Source organism: Carettochelys insculpta, chromosome 3 (assembly GCF_033958435.1).
Source record: "Carettochelys insculpta isolate YL-2023 chromosome 3, ASM3395843v1, whole genome shotgun sequence".
Lineage (NCBI taxonomy): Eukaryota > Metazoa > Chordata > Testudines > Carettochelyidae > Carettochelys > Carettochelys insculpta.
In genome coordinates this window covers 204,439,706-204,462,585 of record NC_134139.1, presented here as the reverse complement: position 1 = coordinate 204,462,585, position 22,880 = coordinate 204,439,706, and the positions used below count along the sequence as shown (strand labels likewise).

At 48.5% G+C, this 22,880-nt stretch overlaps 1 protein-coding gene across 4 annotated transcripts in view; it reads right to left on the bottom strand.

The window, feature by feature from the left end:
• EXTL3 (exostosin like glycosyltransferase 3) overlaps positions 1-22,880 on the bottom strand; it is a 246,123-nt gene that overhangs the window by 11,572 nt on the left and 211,671 nt on the right. For all 4 annotated transcript variants that reach the window (XM_074991465.1, XM_074991462.1, XM_074991464.1 and 1 more), the window contains 2 exons: positions 13,218-13,345; positions 972-1,116 (listed from right to left, as the gene is read on the bottom strand). In XM_074991465.1, coding sequence (XP_074847566.1) covers positions 972-1,116; positions 13,218-13,345 — 273 coding nt within the window. The remainder of the gene's footprint in view (positions 1-971; positions 1,117-13,217; positions 13,346-22,880) is intronic.

Below are 22,880 nucleotides of genomic sequence, written 5' to 3'. Positions count from 1 at the left end.
TAAAATTGCATATCAGCAGTCGACTTCTCTGTTGAGTATAGACATAGCCCGAGATACAAATCAACTTAGCCATCGCTTGTCTACTTTCTGAGCCCTCTATGGGATTCTCCTTCGTCTGGTAATCACAGAAGACAGAGTTTCTTTAGTGACCCTATTACTCTTTGCCACACTCAGGATGCATAAAATTAGATCTCAAAATAAGGTTATGACAAATGTTTGTTCTGCTTCACTAGGAGAATCTGAGGCTGCGATTTCCAAGCTGTCTGTGGGATTTGGGATCCTAAGTCCCATTAAAATCTATGAGATTTCCGACAAGCACCCCCAGTTCTCAACCTTGGTGTTCCATTAGTGAAATGCCTTGTGGGTTCATTGCATAGGGTGCTAAGTACACCGGTGTGTCAGCAGTTGTTGGTTTTACAACAGTGACTACCCCCCACACCCCCGCACACAGAAACTCCTCAGGTGCCTAAGACTGGAAATCTGAGCCCAGACTCCTGCATGGTAGGGCAGTGCAGTAACAAATCACCAAGGCAACCCAGAGAAGACTTGACCACTCTGGGGGCTGGCATCACAGCATCTAAGCAAACCACTGAAACTGAATTTGCCATACATTCGGCGTCTCTCCTTCAGTCCAGAGTCATTCTATGCATCTCCCTCAAATGAACCACATGTCCTGAGAGGTGGATATTAACCTTTCTTTGGTGGGGATTCAGTCTGTGGTGACTGATGGCGCTGGTGTTGAGAAGCAGAGATGCAAGAGAGAAGAGATGGGCAAAACTAGGGTTCATCCTGCTTGAAGCACGGGACAGAACTAGATGACCTCCTGAGGTCCCTTCCAGCCCTGAGAGTCTATGATAATGATGGCACTAGTTTCTTCAGTGAAAACCTCAGGGTACTCTGTAAAGGGAAACCCACGCTGAGGGCTGGCCAAGGAGTACCGAGATGGGTTCTCTCTGACCACTTGCTCTTACCTTATGAAAGAAGGCAGCACCAGTCAGTACCATGGATAGTTCGCAGGAGTAGTTTGAGTTGTAGAGCCAGGCTTGGTGGGGGATGTCCCACGCATGGTATCGCCCAGGGAATCCAACAATGCGGTCCCTTGCCTCTCTCCAGACTCTGCAAATGCAAAGATAGACCATCAGTAGAGCAAGAGATGAGAGAAAAAGAATAACAGAGCCTGAGCCTTTAGTGTGGCTCTCCCTGAGAACAAAGGTTTGCCAGACTATAAAACAACCCACTGAAACAGGCACTAATGGAAATCCTGGTTCCAACACAGCCAGTGGCAAAACTCCAGTGAGGCCAGGACAGGGGTTTGCTCATTAGCACCATTTTACAGATTCAGAAACTGAAGCCTCTGGAGCTTAACGGTAGGATAAGGACAAGGACAAGCACCACTGGTCTAACTCCGCTGCCTTTAGTGCTGAGGGGAGTTTTAGCATCGTGGGAGCAGAGGTATGTAATGCTGAGCACTTTTTGAAAATCCCATGCTAAGAAACACGCTTGAGTTCACACAGCTGGGCTGGAAACGGAACGCCAAATCTCCCGGCTTCCAGATTCAGCTCTAAACACTAAAGAAGCACTGGCAACGCTACAAGGAGCAAACTCCACAGGGCCCTGGTTAAAATTCCTTTTGTGGATCCCAAGGGGCTTTACAAACAGCAGCATCCAATAAACAACAGTACTGGCAGTACTCTGAGCTCATTCAAAACTGAGCTGTCAATCGTGTACCAGTTTTTCATCAGCCAAAATACTTTTACAAGCTCAGTCATGGAAGCTCTCACGGTGCCAGCAGTGCTGGGACTTGCACGCCAAGCTTCACAGTCCAGCCCTTTTCCACACAGAGCAGGAGGCTGGCTTGGTTTTCCAGATGGAAAGAATATTTTTTCCACCGCACCTCATTTGTCAATGACTCAAGGGATTTGCCACAGACTCCAAACCAAAAAGCCAACCATCTCAAGTACCTTCTGGACAAGACAAGGCATGGAAAAATGAGCAACCAAATTAAATGTGCAGGAAGTTATGAGCGAGGGTAAGCTGGTTATGTTTTGTTTGCTAACAAGCTCTCAGCGTAACACAGATCACTCATTTCAAGGTGTTTTCTCAATTCCGGATGAAAATTTAAATAAAATCACCTCTTCCTGTTTCACCTATTTTTGTTCTAAATATTCTCCCAAGAGGGGCAGGATCATGTGTGCGGGGCTCAGGAACAGACAGGGAATCCAGAGATCTGGGTTCTGTTCCTGGCTCTGTACAGACCTGCCCTGCGTGAACTTGAACAGGTCACCACGTCACAGTTTTCTCGTCTGTCTAGTGGGGGTAACGCTGTCCTCTGTCACGGGGATGGGGTAAGGCTGAAGTCGCTGGTGTTTGTCAACAGGAGGTCCTACTCCACAGCTAGGTATTATTTGTCACAGGGGTGGACGTAAGAGCTTGGTATGCTCTGCTCTCCACTCCTCCTCTCTGGCCAGTGGTCTCACCATGCAGAGGAGGATGGAAAGTCTCTTCACGTCCCCTTTCTCCTCTGCACAGCCACATAAGAGGGGTCATGATCATCGTTCTCTCTAAGGCGCATGCCCTTTGCAGAGAGATCCTTGCTTCAAACAGCGTGCAAATAAACAAAATACCTGCCATCTCCACCACACCTGCTTCTTGCTACTTATGTGTCCATGGGAGTACTCTGAAGAGCCAGAACTGTATCGGATAGCAAAGATCTGGGAAGGAATGGGGGAGGGGGTCGTTTGTCCCCCATCACAGCATACACCGATCCTGGGCTGGGAAGAAAGGTCCTCTCTCCCCGGCAGCCACAGCCCTGGAGCTAGGGAAAGTCACATCTCGCTACAGCTGACAGCCCTGCATGTCCAAAATCCCTCCCTCGCAAAAAACCCCGCTGCCCCCATCTCACTGTCCTGTACTCACCTGCCTCTTACTCTCCCGAGGCCACCACCTCACCTTATACCTGCTCCTCTCCAGGGTCCAGGCCTCTAATTACTGAAAGAATGACTGCAGGGCTCTGTTAATTAGGTGGACAGCCATTTTCTTCCCTCATACACAGCAGTCCAGGTGAGAATCTTAGAGGGAACTATGGCCAGGATTAAGCCTTAAGCGATTAAATGGTGACATTCGCACAGGATAAAGCAAATGCTCAATATTCCGCTCTCAGCTGAATCTCTCTCCACACTCCTCTCACCTCCAGGAGGAAGCCCTCTGGAGTATTGGAAAACTATCAGGAACAGGGGAGCGGTCAGAGTTGGTGGGGCCTCAGACAGAAGTGGTGCCAAGAGCGTGAGGTTCCTGACACCTCCACTGCTGTGGTAGTGGTGCTGCTGCCCCAGGGCCCTTTTGAATCACTGGGCCCCAGGGCACTTTCCCCCTTTGTCCCACCCAACACGTTGGTGAGCTTTGCCAGGAATAATTAAGAAAACCCTCAGCGTGTGATCTTTAACCTGGGAAACAAGCCTGGCTTCATGCTGCAGGGCTGCTGAGCTCCGCGCCGATCGTTTGTTCTTGTCTGGTTTAGAGTTAAATTGGACATTTCAAACTAGGACCTGGCGCCTCTTGTTTAAGCAGAACACTTCTCTGTGAAAGCAGAAAGGGGCTTTCCCTTCATCCCAGAAGCAAAGCCTGGCAACTAATTTCCCTCTGCTTTGTATCAGACAAGAGTTTCCGCCCTCACCATAGTCCCCTCTCTGAAAAAGGGAGAGAGAAGTCACAGCTGCAGGGCAACGGAGGCATGGCCAACTCCACCTGGGCTTTCAGTGCCTCCTGGGCTTTCGTAACATGTATCAGTACAGTAAGAGGCAGACACTTTAATTGTAGACACTGCTAATTAAATTAATGGAAATCCAAAATAACCTGGTAATGAAAGCATGAATAATTAATGCTGTCAGCACTTTTCCAGTCACAATCCTACCACCAGGCAGTTATTTTTACAGCTTTTTCTTTACAATCCAACATGACTTTGTTTTTAATAGATGGAACATAACTAATTCATGCCCTTGTTAACTTACTCTGAGTTCTCTACTTCTATCTTACTGGGGTGCTTTCCTCACAAGCAGGATCCAAGCCCTGGAAATCAGGGGTTCCTTGGCTTTAGGCAGCTAGCGCTTACTCCCTTAAGAGCTTCACAGGAGCACAATTACTTAACATATCACATAAACCGTTGCCATTTTTGTGCTCCTGACAGAACGTTATGCGGAGTAAGACGCAATCCTTAGCCCTAAGACTTTATAATCTATGGTATCCGATGCCATTTAGACAAATAATACGATTACTGGGCACTGGTCATGAGGCAATGGCTTAGCCTTCAAGCGCTACAGATGTCTTTTAAAAACACTTTCTCTCTAGCAGATGAGATGTGCGTTTCTCAGAGGAAAAGGAACCGTAACACCATGCCCTTACGCAGCAATTTGCATTCAAGGCTCTCCAGCATTACTCAAAGCTTTACCTAGGCATTGTGGTAAGGCAGCTAAGCATCGTCCCTGTTCTAGAGTGAGAGACAAGGAGACTTGGTAAGGGAAACGACTTACCTCAGACCACAGAGCAGGTTGTGGCAGCATTTGGAATAGAACCCAAGGGCAGCAATCTGAAACCTGACCTAAACCAGATGGGGTCTGACTACAACTGTGGGGTGTAAGAAAGCCCCCGCCCGCTTGCAGGCTGGCGCTCTGCCCCACATCCATGGGATCGGCACAGCCATGGCTGTGTGATCCCCACTTCTTCAGGCCACTGCCACCATGCTGAGTTTTGGGCACTGCAGAGTGAGCATGCTCAGGAGTCGGCACCCCCTTCGCACAGCAGCACAGCAACGGGCAGTAGAAAGAGAGCCATCTCCTCTGCAGGCAGGATGCAGCGGCACTGACGCAGGTGTGAGGTGGGGGTGGGGTGGGGAAGAGTCAGGGTTGAGTCAGAAAACAACTAGACCCTTCCAGGACAGCCCTTACCCAAGCCTGGTGACAGAGGACAGCGGAAGTCCTCTCGTCTCTGCCGCAAGCTGACCGTGCTCTTAGACCAGCAAGGAGAGGTCACAGCCCAGATGAACCCAGAGCCAAGCGGGTGACACAAGCTCATGTGGGAGCATCAGCAGCCTGCTGTGCCAGCCCCCGCCTTGGAAACACGCGCTGTGTAGGATGTATTTACAAGCTCTTTAGCTGTAAGAGTCGAAGAATCACTCCCTGGAGCCTGCAACGATGGCAACACAAACGCAACCCAAACCTGCTTCCCCAGCAGCTCTGCCAGCCAGATTCCAGCAGAGAATGGATGGAACAGAGGTGGGCCCCCAGATAACTACTTCCTCCCAGGCCCCTGCCTCTGCACCCAGAAAAGCGTCTGCAAGTGCAGATGGGAGAGAAGTTCAGATGCTGAAGCAGGGGAGGGACGGGGACCATGACGACGTTCTGATGCCAGGATGATCTCTGAAAGCATTTACGACCAGAGGCAGAAGAGATGTGCGGGGGAATGCTGTCAGGGAGAGACTCAGGACGACTGCTGGCAGTGCTTGACAGTGAAGGATGCATTCTCTGAGTCATGGCCATATGTCAGTCTGACAATTCCACAGTCACTGACAGCAGCACAAACAAGGCCATGTCAGCCCACCCCATGCTTCTTCAGGCTTTCATATCTAACGCGGCCATCTGGCTGCAGCCAGTGGATAAGCCAGTGAAGCAATTGCATAAACCCAGCTTTCCCCACCAGTCCCTACACGGGGCAGGGTCCCAGAGGGACTGTTTCTCTCTATGCTGCCTGATCAGGAAGCTGCAGCCCTCAGCAGACCAAATTAGATGAATGCTGCAAATGTTAAGGCTAGTCACACCCATGCCTGTACAGGCTATTTTCTAAGGGTGGGAAGGAATTTAAATCCCTTGGTCCATTCAATCTCGGAAATCTCAGTCGACTTTGTCAACAAGGGGGAAGGGCAACTTGGAGGGTATGAGAGAGACATGGACACCTCAGAAAAGGACAGACCAGGGATTCAACCACTATTTCTTTTTATCAAGGTCTAAACTTCTTGGGTAAGGTAAAGTCGAGGCCCAAACTCCAAAAGAACTTCTTCCACAATGAAATAACAGCACTGATAATACTTAAATTAAATAAGAAAAAAATTGCGATCTGTAGAAAAGCACTGGCAGCCGCAAGTCAGTCCATGACCTGCCCATTGACTACCCCAGGAAAGACCATCAACTCATTCAGCAGAGGCTGCTGAACAACCATCAGTTGCCAAAAGCTTTTATCACTGCCCACCTGAGCTGGATTTGATCCAATGGCACAGGAGTGAATGACCATCTACCCTATTATCGACCTCCTGAACCATCCAAGCTCACGCTGGTAAATGGAATCTCTCATGCTGTAGTTATTGACTATGCAAGAACTTTAAACTTTCCTCATTCAAGCAGATTAAGTGGGATACTTAGAAGGACTTTAATGTGTGACATCCTGGTGAGGTCTAAAAGCTTAATAAGCGATGATAACAGTAATTATTGGTACGGCTGTAGCCCCACATGCTCTAAAAACCGCCCAATGCAGGACCCCATTTTCAGTTGCTTGTAACTTTGCAAACTATTTGGAGGAAAATTCAGCCAGAAGAGTTCAGCTGTTTTCTGAAAACAGGACTAAGAGAATATATGTTGTTTTGTCCATGTCAAAAAACTGCAGTGACCTTTTCTTGTGGAAAAAGCAGCATGTGATCATGAAATTATAATGATCACACAAGCTACTTTAATTTTGGCATTTCCTGACATTTCTGCGCTTGACTTTTTAAGTCCATTAAAGTTCTTCTAACGCTGTTTTTGTGTCTAAGAATAATACAGACTTTGTATCCATGGCAGCTCTCACTCAAGGATCTCCAAGCACTTTATGATTAGTCATTAAGCCTACAGTACCCTCTTGATCAATGGAAATACAACTGTCTCCAACTTAGACACAGGGAAACTGCCCTCTAAAAGGGGAAAGACAGGTTACTCACCGTAGTAACGGTGGTTCTTCGAGATGTGTCCCCGTGGGTGCTCCACAATAGGTGTTGGGCTCTCCAGGAGCCGCAGATCGGATCTTCCAAGCAGTTTCTGCCGGACCGCGCATGCACCGGCGCGCGCCGCTCCCTTGCGCGCTCCTGGCCACGTGCGCGATCCGGTCCCCGCCAGTTCCTTGACCAACCACCTCGGATGCTCCTGCAAAACACTAAACAGAGATCCGAAGCGGGGAGGATGGGCGGGTAGTGGAGCACCCACGGGGACACATCTCGAAGAACCACCGTTACTACGGTGAGTAACTTTTCTTTCTTCTTCGAGTGTCCCCGTGGGTGCTCCACAATAGGTGACTACCCAGCAGTAACCTAAGATAGGAGGTGGGTAATCGGATTATGTGCAGCTTGTCCCCGAGAGGACCGCTGCAGAGAGACGGGTATCCTCTTCGAATACCCTGTGAAGGGCGTAGTGCTTGGTGAAGGTGTCATAGGATGACCAGGTCGCTGCTCTGCAAATGTCTTTTAGCGCAACGCCCTTGAAAAAGGCTGTTGATGCCGCCACCGCCCTAGTGGAATGAGCCCTGGGAGTGGCCGATAAAGGAGTCTTTTTGAGTTCGTAGCACATTTTTATGCAGGATACGATGTGCTTTGAGATTCTCTGCGAAGAGAGACCTTCTTCTTTCGATTTGGGAGCGAGAGAGACTAGGAGTCTATCCGTTTTCCGGAATGACTTGGTCCTGTCTATATAGAAGGCTAGCGCCCTCCTCACGTCCAGGAGGTGTAGGCGCGCCTCTTTGTTAGAGTTATGAGGCTTTGGATAAAACGAGGGTAAAACAATAGGTTCGTTAATGTGAAACTCACAAGAAACTTTGGGAACAAAGGCTGGATGCAGCCGTATGGTTACCGCCTCCTTGGAAAAAACAGTGCAGGGTGGCGTTGCCATGACTACCGCAAGCTCACTCACCCTGCGAGCTGACGTGATTGCGAGAAGAAAGGTCGTCTTTACTGTAAGGAGGCGGAGGGAAACCGTGGCCAAGGGCTCGAACGGTGGTCCCATTAGTACATTAAGCACCAGGTCCAAGTTCCACGAAGGTGGAAGCGGTTTCCGAGGGGGGTATAGGTTTACCAACCCTTTGAGGAACCTGGTAACCATGGGATGGGCGAACACCGTGTGCCCTTCCTCTTCGTGTCTGAATGCTGAAATGGCGGCAAGGTGGACCTTTAATGAGGATAGTGAGAGTCCTCCTCTCTTGAGGTCCAGTAAATACTCTAATATCACAGGTATAGGCACCGAAAGGGGGGCTAGCCGTTTGGTAGAACACCATGCCGTGAAGCGAGTCCATTTCTGCTTGTAGGTCTTCCTGGTGGAAGTCCTCCTGCTACTTTCTAGGACTTGCTGCACTTCCTCCGTACATGTGCCCTCTAGGGAGCTGAGCCATGGATTAACCACGCTTGTAGTCGCAGGCCTTGGGGGTGCAGATGCACTATGGACCCCTGGGCTTGCGTGAGCAGATCCGGCGCCGCCGGAAGGGGCATTGGTGGACGGTCCGACATGCGCAGGAGTAGTGGGAACCATTGCTGTCGACCCCACGTTGGGACTATCAGGATCATTTGGGCTCCCTCCCTCCTGGCTTTCTGCAAGACTTTGTGGATCAGCACTGTGGGAGGAAAAGCGTAAAGCAGGGGGCCCCTCCACGAGATCGCGAACGCGTCCCCCAGTGACCCCCGTCCCAGTCCTGCCCTGGAGCAGAATCGTGGGCACTTCTTGTTGTGTTGAGTGGCAAACAGGTCTATCTGGGGAAAACCCCACGCGTGGAAAATCGGTCGTAGCACATCGGGACGGATCTGCCACTCGTGCGTGAGTGCAAAACGCCTGCTCAGCTGGTCTGCCTTCACATTGTGAGCGCCTAGTAAGTACGAGGCTTTCAAGATTATATTGTTGGCGATGCACCAGTTCCATAACCGGACTGCTTCCGCACATAAGGCACGGGACCGAGCTCCTCCTTGCTGATTTAAAAAAACACGGTGGAGGTATTGTCTGTACTGATCCCGACAACTTTGCCTTGTATATGGTCTCGAAAGTGTCTGCAGGTGTTGAACACTGCTCTGAGCTCCAGTATATTTATGTGCAGTGACTGCTCCGTGGAGGACCACAGCCCTTGAGTCACCTCTTCGCCCATGTGTGCTCCCCACCCTATGAGGGAGGCATCTGTAGTAAGAAAAACTGATATTTGTGGTTGGTGGAAGGGTACCCCTGTTAGCAAGTTCTTGGGGTTTACCCACCATTGCAGGGATTTGCGCACCTCTGCTGTGGGCGACACCACCCTGCGAACGGTGTGTGCTGCCCGTTTGTATACGCTCGCCAGCCAGTGCTGCATGCTGCGCATGTGTAACCTGGCGTTCTGTACTACGAACGTCGCCGCTGCCATGTGGCCCAGCAGCTGTAAGCACGTCAGGACCGGCACCGTAGGGCTGAAGGTGATGACCTGCACAAGGGAGCCGATGGCCCGAAAGCAAGTCTCTGGTAGATACACTCTCGCTGTAATAGAATTTGTGTGTGCCCCTATGAACTCTATGTCCTGTGTGGGGTCTATCTTTGATTTTGCCAGATTGATAACCAGGCCGAGCGAAGAGAACGTGCCTGCTGTGACGCATATCATGCGTAGTACCTCCTCCTTCGAGGCCCCTTTGAGTAGGCAGTCGTCCAGATACGGGAATATAAATACCCCCTGTCTGTGCAGGTAGGCTGACACCACTGCCAAGGTCTTGGTGAAGACTCTGGGGGCCGAGGAAAGGCCAAACGGTAGGACGTTGTATTGAAAATGTTCTTTGCCTACCATGAACCAGAGGAATCGCCGGTGAGCCGGATGGATAGTTATGTGAAAATATGCGTCTTGTAAATCAAGGGCTGCGAACCAATCTCCATCGTCCAGTGCCATAAGGATGGAGGCAATTGTGATCATCTGAAAGCATTGCTTGCGCAGGTACCGGTTGAGGCCTCGAAGATCTAAGATGGGCCTCCAGCCTCCTGTCTTTTTGTCCGTGAGGAAGTACCTCGAGTAGAACCCTTTTCCTTGCAGTTGCTCCGGCACTCTTTCCACTGCCCCTATGAGCATGAGATGGTCTACCTCCTGCTTGAGCCTCGCTTCATGGGAGGCCTCCTGGAGGTGGGGCCTGGGTGGAGGTCGTGGCGGTGGGAGTGACTGGAAGGGGATGGCGTACCCCGTGGCTATGATCTCCAGCACCCATTTGTCTGTGGTGATCCTTTGCCACTGGTCGTAGAATGGTCGGCGGCGATGGTGGAATAGCCGCTTCGGATGACCTTGTGCGATGGTAGTGATGGCGCAGCCCTGGATCTGTGTGTCAAACTTGTGGCCTTTGGCCCTGCCCCGAGGACGCACGGCTCTGTTGGGAACGTCGCCTGGGAGTTCTGTACTGCTGGTGCTGTTGATGTCGCCCTTGCTCGTAACCCCTGTGGTACTGCGGACACTGTTGCTGGTAGTGGTACCGTCTTTGTTGAGGGTAGTACTTTTTCTTTCTGTATGGAGGGGTGTAAATCCCCAGGGTCCTAAGTGTGGCTCTTGAATCTTTACTGGAATGAAGGACCGAGTCAGTTGATTCAGCAAACAGCTTCTGCGAGTCGAAGGGAAGATCGACTATCTTTGCCTGCAGATCCCTCGGTATACCCGAAGTCTGGAGCCAGGACTCCCTTTGCATCACCACTGCCGTAGCTGTGGAACGTGCTGCTGTGTCCGCAACATCCAGGGCGATCTGAACTCCCGTCCTCGAGGCCGCGTAGCCTTCCTGCACGATGGCCTTGAGCACCAGTTTCTTGTCCTCTGGAAGCGAGTCCATGAGGGAGGTTAACCTAGTGTAGTTGTCGAAATTATGGTTCGCTAAATGCGCTGCGTAATTTGCCATTCGCAACAGTAGAGTGGAGGAGGAGTAGACCTTTCTGCCGAACAGCTCTAGCTTCTTGGCATCTTTGTCTGTTCCCCCTGCCTTGAATTGAGATGTCTTTGATCTTTGTTGCGACGACTCCACCACCAAGGAATTTGGTTGTGGGTGGCTGAACAGGAACTCCATGCCCTTCGCCGGCATGAAGTATTTCTTATCCGCTCTCTTGTGGACAGGCGGAATAGTCACAGGGGTCTGCCATATCATAGTGGTGGACTCCAAGATTGCTTCATCAAGCGGTATTGCTATTTTGGAGGAGGCCGGAGGTCTCAGATTTTTGAGGAGCTTATGGTGTTTCTCTTGCACCTCTGCTGTCTGGATGCCTTGCGTGAAAGGCCACCCTCTTAAACAGCTCTTGAAACTGTTTGAGATCGTCCGAAGGATGGACGTCCCCCGGGGCCGTAGCCTCGTCCGGGGAGGAGAGCGAGGAACCACTAGGGAACGCCTCTCTGGACCCTTCCGGTTCCTGTTGGTGATGGTACGTCCTCTCACTGGAAGCTTGTAAGAGAAAATCTCGGGGCCACCATGGCAGTATAGACACTATTCTTGGGAAGATGACCTAGACCACTCCCTTGGTGTATACCCTCTGCGTCTGGGGGAGCAAGATCGTCAAGAGATCTGGGACACTGGAGAGAGCGATTTGTGATAGTATTCCAGCGGCTCAAACCCCAGGAAGGGTGAAGGTGGTCCCAGCCAGGGCGAGGCTGGTTGTAAAAATGGAGACGGGGGCTCCGGGTAGGCTAGGGGGGACCCCTGCCTTCTGGTTGGAGTCTGCAGCATAAGTGGAGGGCTGAGAGAAAGCAACTCTGCAGCCCTCTCTGGAGAGGGGCTGCAGTACCTCGTTTTGTGTGCAGCCTTCCCCCTCCCTTGAGGAGGTAACTCCGACCCCTGGCGTGTAGGGGATCTCTGCCCCGTCCGCGTCGAGCTCGGCACGCTCATGGGCGGTGCCGCACGGGCGGTGTCCTCCGGTGCCTGCAGGCTGTGTGCCTGCGCGCTCTGCACCGCCAGTTCCCCGGGGGTTGGTGCCACTGCTTGCGGTGCCACTGGTACCGGCGCTTGTTTAGCCGCCGCCCTGCCTGCGGGGCGGGGCGGCTGTTTGATTATCGGAGGCTGAGCCGCCTCCACGTGGCTCTCCATGCCGCCGCCCATCAGCTGTTGCTGCGGCTGGGGGCTGCGCGCTCCTCCCGTCCTGCTCGCTGTTGCTGCCGGCAGGGATCAGGCTGGGGAGGCTTTCCTCCGTTTTTGCGCTGATGGGGTGAGGGAGGCAGCTTTCCTTTTATGGGCCCCGGAGGTTCCCCTTCTGCTGCGGCTGCTCCGGCACATCTGGCTGGAGGGCCTTGTCGAAGAGCAGCATTTTAAGCCGCATCTCCCTGTCCTTCCTTGCTCTGGCTGTTAATTTTGCACAGAAGGAGCATTTCTGCGTGACATGGGACTCCCCCAGGCACCTTATGCAGAGACTGTGCCCATCAGACGCTGGCATTGCCTCTCGGCAGGACTCACATTTCTTAAATCCTGAAGAGGACGTTGTTGGTGAGTCTTTCAGTTGTTAATGGGTACTTAGCACCTTCTCTGTGCTGTTTTTCCCCTTCTCCGATGGCCTGCCATGGCAGGAGGGCTAATGGCCCTAGGCTCCTGGCCTCCGGTGTTCCACTTGTTACTAGGCCTGGACTGAATGCAGTCCCGCTTGTTGTTTTTTTTTTTTTTTTCGAAAATAACAACTGGCTAACTTAACAGTAGCCTAAGAACTTGAAAACTTTAAAGAAAACAGTTAAAACCATTGTATACGCTAACTTGGCCTTAGCCTAGTCGGATTCCGTCTGCAGCCGACGGCGAAGAGGAACTGGCGGGGACCGGATCGCGCACGTGGCCAGGAGCGCGCAAGGGAGCGGCACGCGCCGGCACATGCGCGGTCCAGCAGAAACTGCTTGGAAGATCCGATCTGCGGCGCTGGGCGAGCCTGACACCTATTGTGGAGCACCCACGGGGACACTCGAAGAAGAAGCCAAACATTTAAAATGAGAGTGTCCAACTTTTCCAATACCCACAAAATGGAATGACAGCTGCAGTTCTACAGCACTGCTAAAAATCAGGCTCCTAATTTAGGTGCCAGAAATGAGCTTTAAGGACCTAACTTCAGACACCCAAATGTCAAAACTCTAGTCGAAGTGACCAAGGAAATCGAAAGAATTGTACTTCTCCTGAGTTCAGTTGCTGGCTTTCTTTAGCCACACTTCAGATGTGAACCTGAATGGAAGATAAGGCCCTGAAAGAACCCCTATTCCAACCAACACCCCACGCCACTCACCGGAACCCGAACATTATCTCGTCATGGCGAAGGTGTGCGTCATCGTCGATAGACAGAATGGCCTCTGTCTCGATCTCATCCCATGGCAGGAACCTGTTGTTCAGACTGTTCTTTTCTGTGCGGACAACCTAACAAAGAGAAAACAGTTATAGCTAGGCATTCACCAGTCTGATGTAACACAGCTTTAGAGATGGGACAAGCCACCCAGCAGCTATGATTACAGGGCCATGTTTCTATATGGCCGTTTGGCCCCAGTACTTCATAAACTTTCAGTTCTCTGCTCCCACACTAAATTCAGTGAATTACCAATTTCAACCTGCCTTACTTGGTCGATGGAGCCACTCCCAGCATTCCCTGTAAGCTGGCCACTTGGGCAGCTGCCTAGAAGAGATTCAGGTGCTACCCAGCTGTTTAGCAGAGTGCCCACAGCCACCGCATCTGTTTCTATTGGTGGTGCACACAACAAAATTTATTCTGCCCAGACATGGAAAACAATTAGAGGGAACACTTGCCACTCTAAATCAAGGGGCATGACCTTTGGATGGTGTAAATCCGATTAATTCCCCTGAAGTCAGATGAAGCCAATTTACATAAGCTGAGCTTCAGGACCTCATATTTTTACTCAGAATCATTATACAAAGCTCAACATTTTTACTCATTGTTTCCTGTAAATTTCCTGACAGACTATAAAAGTAAGAGAAAGACTGAAATTAGAGCTGAGAAAAAGGCCCATGAGGATGGCCAGTCTCTACCCTGGCTAGCGAAGGACTGATCATGCAATATATTTTCCATTGCTTTGCCCAGTCTGATCTTAAGCCCACCGTGGGACGAAGCCCCCTAAGACAGGACCATATCTAACCTCTCTCATTTTCAGAATGTTTCTCTAGGTCAGGCATGTCAAACACCCTGCTATGGGGCCGCATGTGGCCCTATCGTGTTTTTTTTGCAGTTTCCAGCTAGACGTTAATGAAACATGTAAGTGTGGCCTACCAAGGAACTCCCAGACAGCCTGAGGATCCCCTGCCACTCATGCGTGGAGAAACAGGTTCCCTGGGGTTTTGGCTCCCTGGGGTTTTAATATACATGGGCCACTCACAGGCAGGCCGAGGAGGCAGGGAGCGAGCCGAACACCTATCCCGGCCCCTGCGGCCACCGGCCCAGTCCCCTTCTCCCTGCCGCCACAGGCTGCAAGCCCCTTGTTCAGGTAGCCTGTTTCTGTCACAGATGCTGTGGAGCCCTCTGGGGACTTGGCTATTGCCAGTGATTTTGCAGGGAGGAAGTCAGGAGACTGGAGATGGCAAAGGCTAACCCCGTTGGAGCAAGCTGCACATGAGAGGTTGGTAGAAGGGGGAGGGGTGGTCCTCTGGTTCTACAGAGGAAGAGCAGGTCCTCCCTGGGGCTTATAATGTGCCCTGCTCCCTGCTCTCAGAGCCACAGACAGAAAAGGGAGAGAAGGGAAAAGAAGGAGAAAGAGGAGGGAGGCAAGAAAGAGAGGTTTGAGCAGGAAAAAGCACCTCGAACCCTTGTGGGCCCAGGTGGAGAGGGGAGCCTGCCTGAGGCAGCTGCAGATAGGGAGCTGCAGGGGGTGGACCAAGGGGCAGAGGAAGGCAAGGCAGAGTTATATGGACCGGAATACAGGGGGGGTGCAGTGCAAGCCTCAAGGGGCCCAGAGAGTAGTGCATGGAGGGGGGCAGCGCAAGCCTCAAGGGGCCTCTCTCCCTGCTTCCTCTACGGAGGAAAAAAAAAAGGTTGTATTGTGATTTCTGTGGCCTACTGAAAGCAGGTGGGGAAAAAGGGGGACTCTGTTAGGGGAGGAGTTTCATTGTGTGGTACCCACCCTGTACAGAAGTGAGAGGGAAATACATAAAATCAGCCAAAGCATCATTCAATCCTGGTCACAATGATTGACAAAGCAAACCCCGTACAATGGAAATGCTCTGACTTAGATACACCCCCAGTGACATGACATCAGGGGTGTTCCACCAGCGAGCTGGTGGCGGTCAGTTCTCTCAGCCCTAATGTTCATTCTCCGAGTCTGTACAGCTCCATTCCCCACAGATAGTGCTCCTGTAAACAAACTCTTGCTGTTGTCCCTCCCAGCCACAAATCTCAAAGCCCATTCATTCCTTCATGTTGGTAACTCATGACCTTCCTGTGTAGTAGGTTATCCTCATTTTTAGAGAGGATGAATCTGACAGCACAGAGACTACAGCGCTAGCCATGGAATGCAGGTGACCTGGCACCTGGCTTTGCATGTTCACTGCAAAACCATTTGCCCCTTCTTTTTGTGAGATGTTTTAGCTTTTCCAATTTGGCTTTTCTCCCTGGTCTGCTTTTATCATCAGTTTTCGGTCTCTTTCTTTCCTCACTGCTAGCTGTGTCTCTTCTCAAAAATTTTATAAATTATTAATAAAATGATAAAACAATAACATTCATATTAAGTATTAAATTCTCAAATAACATTATTGTACTATATTCAAACAAGACCTGAAAATTATTATAAAATATATCTAACCTATAATCTGTGATAATAAATAATTATGATTTTCCAATAGAAGTACATGTTCTTTGGTGGCTCTGAAACCTACAAGTTTTCCTTTGTGTGGCCCTCAGTAGGCTTTGATTTTGACATGCCTGCTCTAGGTATTCATCCTAAATCTTCCCTCATATTCATCCCATTACTCCTAGCCATATACACCTGAAACCCTATTAAGTTGTTCCGGCTTCCTTGCCAATTACCTTTCAAATATGACCCTGCCTTCAACCCTCTGCATTAGTCACCAATCGCCTAGTCAAGCTATATTTAATTCAGGTATTTTAGGTTTTTCGGCCTTAGATCAATTTCTCCAGCCCTTCAATCATGTCGGTTTCTCACCACTGAACAATCACGCCAGTTTTTTAAAAAATAGCCTGCAAGCTGGTGAGAATAATACAGCAGCATGGCAATCAAACTCCATTAAATAAGATTACATGCGATCACATAAAAAGCCACACTGAAATCGTTAACAGTGGAAAGTATTTGTATCAGGGAGCCGTGTGACAGCCGGCATGATTAACGCCCCATGGAAAGCCAGAGTGAGTGCTCTCTTCTGTCAATAGCAACCGGGAAGGGGGGAAAAAATGGAACGCTCAACAGAAATGCATTAAAATATTTCTCGAAAGATCTATCAACGGCACAAACAATTTACTGCAGAGTGAATAAATTATGCAATTCTAAGCTGGTGTGCATCAAGGCTGCAGCTGAGCAAGCAGCGTTCACACAACAGAAGGGTTGTCTATCCAATTAATTCACACTGGAGGACACTAACCACCTAGAGACACACAATAAGAGAAGATGGATTTTTTTCCCCTGAGGTGAAATGACAAAATGATTATAGCATTTGTATTTATTTGAGTCCTGGTTAAACTGATACAAACAGATGTGCTCACCAAGCAGTTTTCCATCCAGGGACTACATCAGGGCTCAAGAAGGGTAGTGGTTTTACAATAAGCCAGGGTGGGTCTTCCAAGCATGGGGAGCAGTATGGAAGAAATGGCTGGTTGGTTCACACTTGATTCGCAGTGTTCCAGTTCTGGAGAGTTGGGGAGGAGCGGGGACAGAGAGTAAATCGGCAGATTCATGGTGCTCTGAAAGTGCAAGAGTGGGAAGTGCAGGGCACTCCAGTGCACGAGAGACATGTGGAGGGGAGCAGAGAGGGGCTCTGTGGGCCACAGATGGAATCCCAGTGGGCCACGTATTGTCCATCACTGGCTTAGAATCTGAACAGGAGGTGGCGGAAATAAGGCATGGATGGAAGTTTGCAAAAGGGAAGTGACATGATCAGAACAAAGAACAAGACGACTGCTGTAGTCACAATGGGAGACTGCAAGAACCTGGACGAGAGTTTGAGCCACATGGTCTGGGGTGAGAAAAACAGCAATCCTAGAAATGTCCCCGAGGCAGAGGTGGTGACAGCCTGGGGGCATGGGGCAAAAGGTGGAGAGGAGTCAAGGATGACCCTGGGACGTGGCTGTGGGTGACAAAGGATTGAAACATTCCCTAGGTGGCTTCACTGACCAGCCCTGTAACCGTCCAGAGAAAACAGCTCTGCTACTGCTATCTGAGTAGGTTAAGGGTCCAGTTCACTCTCCCATAGCTGGGTCAGCTCTGCAGAGCCAGGAGGAGCAAACATTTATTTTAGTCCCAGATTAAGACAACGTGACTGAGCCAGCACCAGCTACCCCTTGGCCTGAGTCACTTACCAGGGGAGAGACAGCACCTTCATACGACAGGGTGACAGGACTGAGTGGATGATCCAGGATGAAACAGTCAGTTGACACTTTCCTGCTGCTCGACAGGTCACCTAATCGCCTCAGAGTCCTTGTTTTAAAGGAATTCAACACGAAGGACTGCGGGCGTGAAGAGACTCGATAACATTACGTCCTGAGAAAAGCCTAAGCTATGCAATCAGTCAGCCAGACAAATCAGATCCAGAAGGGAGTGGAGCTGCAGCAGAGAAAAACCACCTTTCTGTCTGTTTAATTGAGAGCTATTAACTCCTATCTCCAGCCTTGTTATAATTTATCATCTGATGTATTCTTGCATTTACAGAGTCACAACTTCATTATGTGAATGCTATATGCTTCAGTAAGCTTCCTCCCTCCCACATGCTATGGGCTTTTCTTCCTTTTTGCATTCTAATAGCTTTGTCTCCTTGCACACCATTCTCAACAGCTTGCTAAACACCTAAGTCAGTGTCAAGATCGTGCAGTTATTGTAAAAACGGCTGGAGAGGAGCTTTCACAGTTAAGGACATCGACAACAGCCCCTCCCGTAAATTACAGCCTTGTATTCAGTTGGGAGCTATTCATCACTCTATACATCTATTCAACAGCAGAAAATGGGTTTCATTCCCTAATGGATGTCATGTTGCATTTTGCAATGTGCCTCATTTTCCCCTATCAGATCTTGTTAGAAAATCCTGGCCACCAGTGACTCCTTAGAGAATATTTTCTTCCTCTCTGCAGCTCTTTACTTGCATCAGCTGGCTCAAAGTCACTATCTGCATTCTCAATATAATTTGGTGGGGGGAGAGCACATTGACATACCCTGCATCTCCCACACACAGAGGACTCTATCATCGCTACAATGCCTGATCCACCTCAAGCCCAGGGAACTCTTTTCATCCTCTTAAGTTGGAATTAGATTGAGACCCCTGTGACTTGGGACACAGTGAAACTCCCCTCAAATTATCACCTGTACAGCATCAGAAGTAGGTTAGAGAATTTACAGACACAGTCTTTGCCCCGAGATGCTCACAAGCTAAGTAGGCAATGGATAGATGAAAGAAAAAGTGAAGAACAGTATCAGAAAGAGAGAGAAAGTGTCCTTCCTCCTTCCCATAAACAAGCAATGAGTACTACTTCACACATATCTGACTGACTTGCTAACCAGAGGTGGATGTGAAAGACAACACCCCAGAAAAGGATTCAAGAACATTTTGGAAAAAAAATCTCAACACCCTTCCTCTTCCCAGTGCTGGAAGGTGGCAAGGCTGAATGTCTGGCCAGGACATTGCTACAAGACCTCACTGATGTGGCCTTGACCAAATACAGCCAAATCCTTCCATTGTTTGGAAGGGTGGCATACACTGGATCTAGACTTTCTAGAACCCCCAACATTAAAGGCTATTCAGATCCGAAGGTGTGGGGGATTGGTTCCATGCAGTATTGAGAAAAGAGCAAAATGCAAAGTTTTTGTCCAGATCTTCCATTCCCCATATTGTGAAGCTGTTGGGATCTGGGGCTTGATATAGCGGTGAAGAATTTTTTCAAACAAGTTTGAATGCTTAAGTCAGCCATTTCTTCAGCAGCTTCAGTCCTCAGGGAGTGTCTGTATATGCTCAAAATCTTGTGTCTCTCACCAACTAAAATTTGGTCCAGTAGAAGACTACCCTCGAAGTGGTTTGCAGAGTAGGCCTGCATCACCTGCCTTACCTCTCTAATAACCTGAGACCAACGTAGCCACACCAGCACTGCCTATGTGCAAGAAGGCAGAGATCAGATTATGCAATGAAGCTTAAATCTTTATATGCCCTGATTTTCAAGTATTTAACTATTCAACTAATATTGCATTAACAACACCTTTGCATTTAATACAAATTATGCATATTGTTTATAACAAGGTGAAAGTTTTTATTAGGAGTGTTTAAGATGCAAGCAGCTTGTGAATCAACACATTCTAAGGAAACAACATGCAATGGTGATTGAGTCAGCTGTTCTCCTGTAAGCCTGGTAACACAAATATTACCAACTGAAAATCTGAAATAGATCCTGGTGAATGTATCTGAAATTGGTGGCCTCAGTGGGATAAAAAGATCAGTTTTAGTTCACTCCATCTAAAATGTTGTTCCAGTTTTAAAAAACAAAACAAAACAAAAACAAAACAAAACCAACCAAAAAACCCCAAGGTTGCTGACAGGGGAACCAAAGGCTCAGAGAACTGGTAAAGTGATTTTTGCACCTTCCAGGTCACCAATTCAAATCCAGCCAAAGCTGAATGCAATTTAAAACCTATTTACCCTGATGCCTTGTCTTCAATGGAACGGTCCTGATTTACACCAGATGAGGATCTGGTCTACTGCCACCTGTTGGCCGTTCAGTGGCGTGTGTGAAATGTGACTGGGTAAATTAACTGCTCAGTGGCTACACATCTACATCGCTGATGGACATGGTAATTGGAATCTTCGCAGGCAGCCAACGTCGGCAATGAATGCCTCAGCCTGTGCCCCCGGAAATAGTAATGACTGGCCATGTGAAGAAGCTTGCACTGCTGCTGCCCAGCTATACCTGTTCTGTAACTAAATGAAGGACTTCGGTCTCCAGCATTCACAGCCCTGCACCTCCCACCTCTTTGCCTTTGAGCAAAAGCAACACTGGGCAGTTAGGTTTCTTCAATCACTCTTTCATGGCATGTTCTTAGAAGATTAATAAAAATATATCCCCCCTCTTTCCAGCAACTCTGCATTTTCAGATACTAAATACCCACTTTTCCTACAATTCCAAGGAGTCTGAAGCAGTGACCAGTGTAAGCTGTGTGCTGGGATGGGCACACAGGAGAGATTCAGATGCCACCCAGCTGATTAGCAGAGCACCCATAGTTACCAGTACATCTTTTTACTGGTGGTGCCCATTGACATACCCCTCAGTACACATAACAAAATTTATTAGGTACATGAATGGAAACAACTGGAGGGAACACTGATCTGAAGTCATCTTGATAATTTGTGACCAGACGGGAACTGCCACAACTGGCAACGAGACCAACCATCTCTCTTGACATGCAGGCACATGAATGACAGAGTCAGACAGAGCGGGATGACGGTGCTACATACATTTACGCAAGATCCCAAATGAACCCCACACCTGGAATTGTTCCTTGTGGGTCCCCTGCCTGACAAGCTGCCATTTAGCAGCATTGCAGTGCTTGATTTAGAGGGCAGAGGGATCTCGTACTCTGAGAAAGTATCAGAGGGGTAGCCGTGTTAGTCTGGATCTGCAAAAGCAACGAGGGGTCCTGTGGCACCTTATAGACTAACAGAAATGTATGAGCATAAGCTTTCGTGGGCAAAGAGCCACTTCGTCTGACAAAGTGGGTCTTTGCCCACAAAAGCTTATGCTCATACATTTCTGTTAGTCTATAAGGTGCCACAGGACCCCTCGTTGATTTTACTATGAGAAAGACGTTTGTAGAGTAAGCTTTGGTCAGTGGAGTTCCAAAGAGCACAAAGTTGTTAAACCCTCAATGATTAGTAAAGCAATAAAAAAAAAAATCACTAGACACCCAGCAGCTCTGGAGATGCCTCATCCTAGTGTTTAGATCACTCTTTTGGACAGTTCCTAGAGAACTACTACAGCCTGGAAGCTTTCTTGGCTGTTTTTTTCTCAAGTCCTCTCGAGCCTGAGCTCGCTTGCCCTGCAGGGGGTACTACAGTATATATTTTTTTCAAGTTAAGCTTATTTTCACCTTGGAATAAGAATCTATAAATTCTCCCCATCTCCTGACATCTGTTGTGACAACTGATAGGTGTCAGCCATGAGTACTACACCAGTCATCTTAGTTTTGACACTGAAGTTATATATTGCATGCATGGGCCACAAACGTGAAGAGTGTGCTCCTGTATGCATGCAAGACCTGGCATAATGAAAAAGTCTTCAAATCACAAGCTACAGACATTCATAAACAGATGCCTGCAGTACATCCTTCCCATCAAATGGCAAGACTTTGTCACAAATGAACTGTGGAACAGAGCTGGACAAGGACCACTTGATGTTCAAATCAAGAGAAGAAAGTGGGGATGGCCAAGCCACAGTCTCAAAAAACCAGGATCCAGCATGGAACCTGCAAGGAAAACGCAAAAGAGGAAGCTCTTGGGCAATGTGGAGAAGGTCTACTGAGATTGAAGCACAACAACTTGGGTACTCCTGGAGTCAGCTAGAAGTTTTGTCTAGAGACAGTGAAGTGGAGGAGACTTGTAGATGACCTATGCTCCACCTGGAGTACAAGGGTCTGAGCCAAATCAACTAAGTCATCCATAGTCCAGGGAAATGGACACATCAGATATTATTAGACAGACAGACAGACAGACAAAATGATGGAGGAAGCTATATATATCCTGGGGGAAAACATTTCTTGTCCAGCTCAAGTAACTAGTTTGGTCAAAAAATGGTGTGTTTTTTTTTTAAATTCAGGGACATTTTTAACATTAAAAAAAAAAGTCCCTGAATCAAATACTATCCCCTCAAAGGTTTGTAGGTTTCAAACGGACTGTAAAAAGAACCCATTGAATTTGTCAGGCATGAAAGGGCCATTACCGATATAAATGTACTCTGTGGATTACTGGACTGAATAAAAAACAGAGGTCATTCTACCAGCAAGTAAAAAGTGAAATGTAATAGCTCCTCATGGCTTAGTCACAAAGCTAAAATAAAACTAAATACAAGCTGAACCTCTCTAACCCAGAAAATTTTCTTGTCCGGCAAACTCCATAATCTGGCATGATTTAATTAGCTGGAAGACCACTTTTAATGGTGTAGCCAAGTTTCCCATGGTCCCATACAGTTTGTTTACAGTCACCACTCCTGGCTCCACGTGTTGTGTTGTTGTTCGGCTGTAATTTACCCCTAAGTGCCCTCTAAGAGCCCAGTAAGCAGTGGAAGTCATCAGAAAAATTCTCTCACCCAGCACCGGTCAAGTCCTGAGGTTGCTGGACAAGAGAGGTTCAACATGTAGCACTTTGTCCTTCTTGATTGTCTTCCACCAGGGGATCCCAAAGCATCTTCCTACTACAGTAAACTCTTTCATATCCAGAATTCTATTATCCAGAACTATCAAATAACTGGCATTTTAACCATAAGTAAATTTTAGTTACGTTTTCCATAAGTGCAGTATACCAAAAGTAAATACAAAAAATATAGTATAAGTTCAAATTGAACAATACTACTGATGTTGGTAAATAAAGTACTCGGCATATATTTATTTGCTTCTTAATATCTAAGTTTGTTTTGCTTTAGCACCATGCATTGCTAGGGATACCTCTCTATTACCCAGAATATTTGAATATCTGTCAGCCTCCCGGTCCTCCTGGATATGAAAGAATTTACTGTACTAATTATGCAATCCAA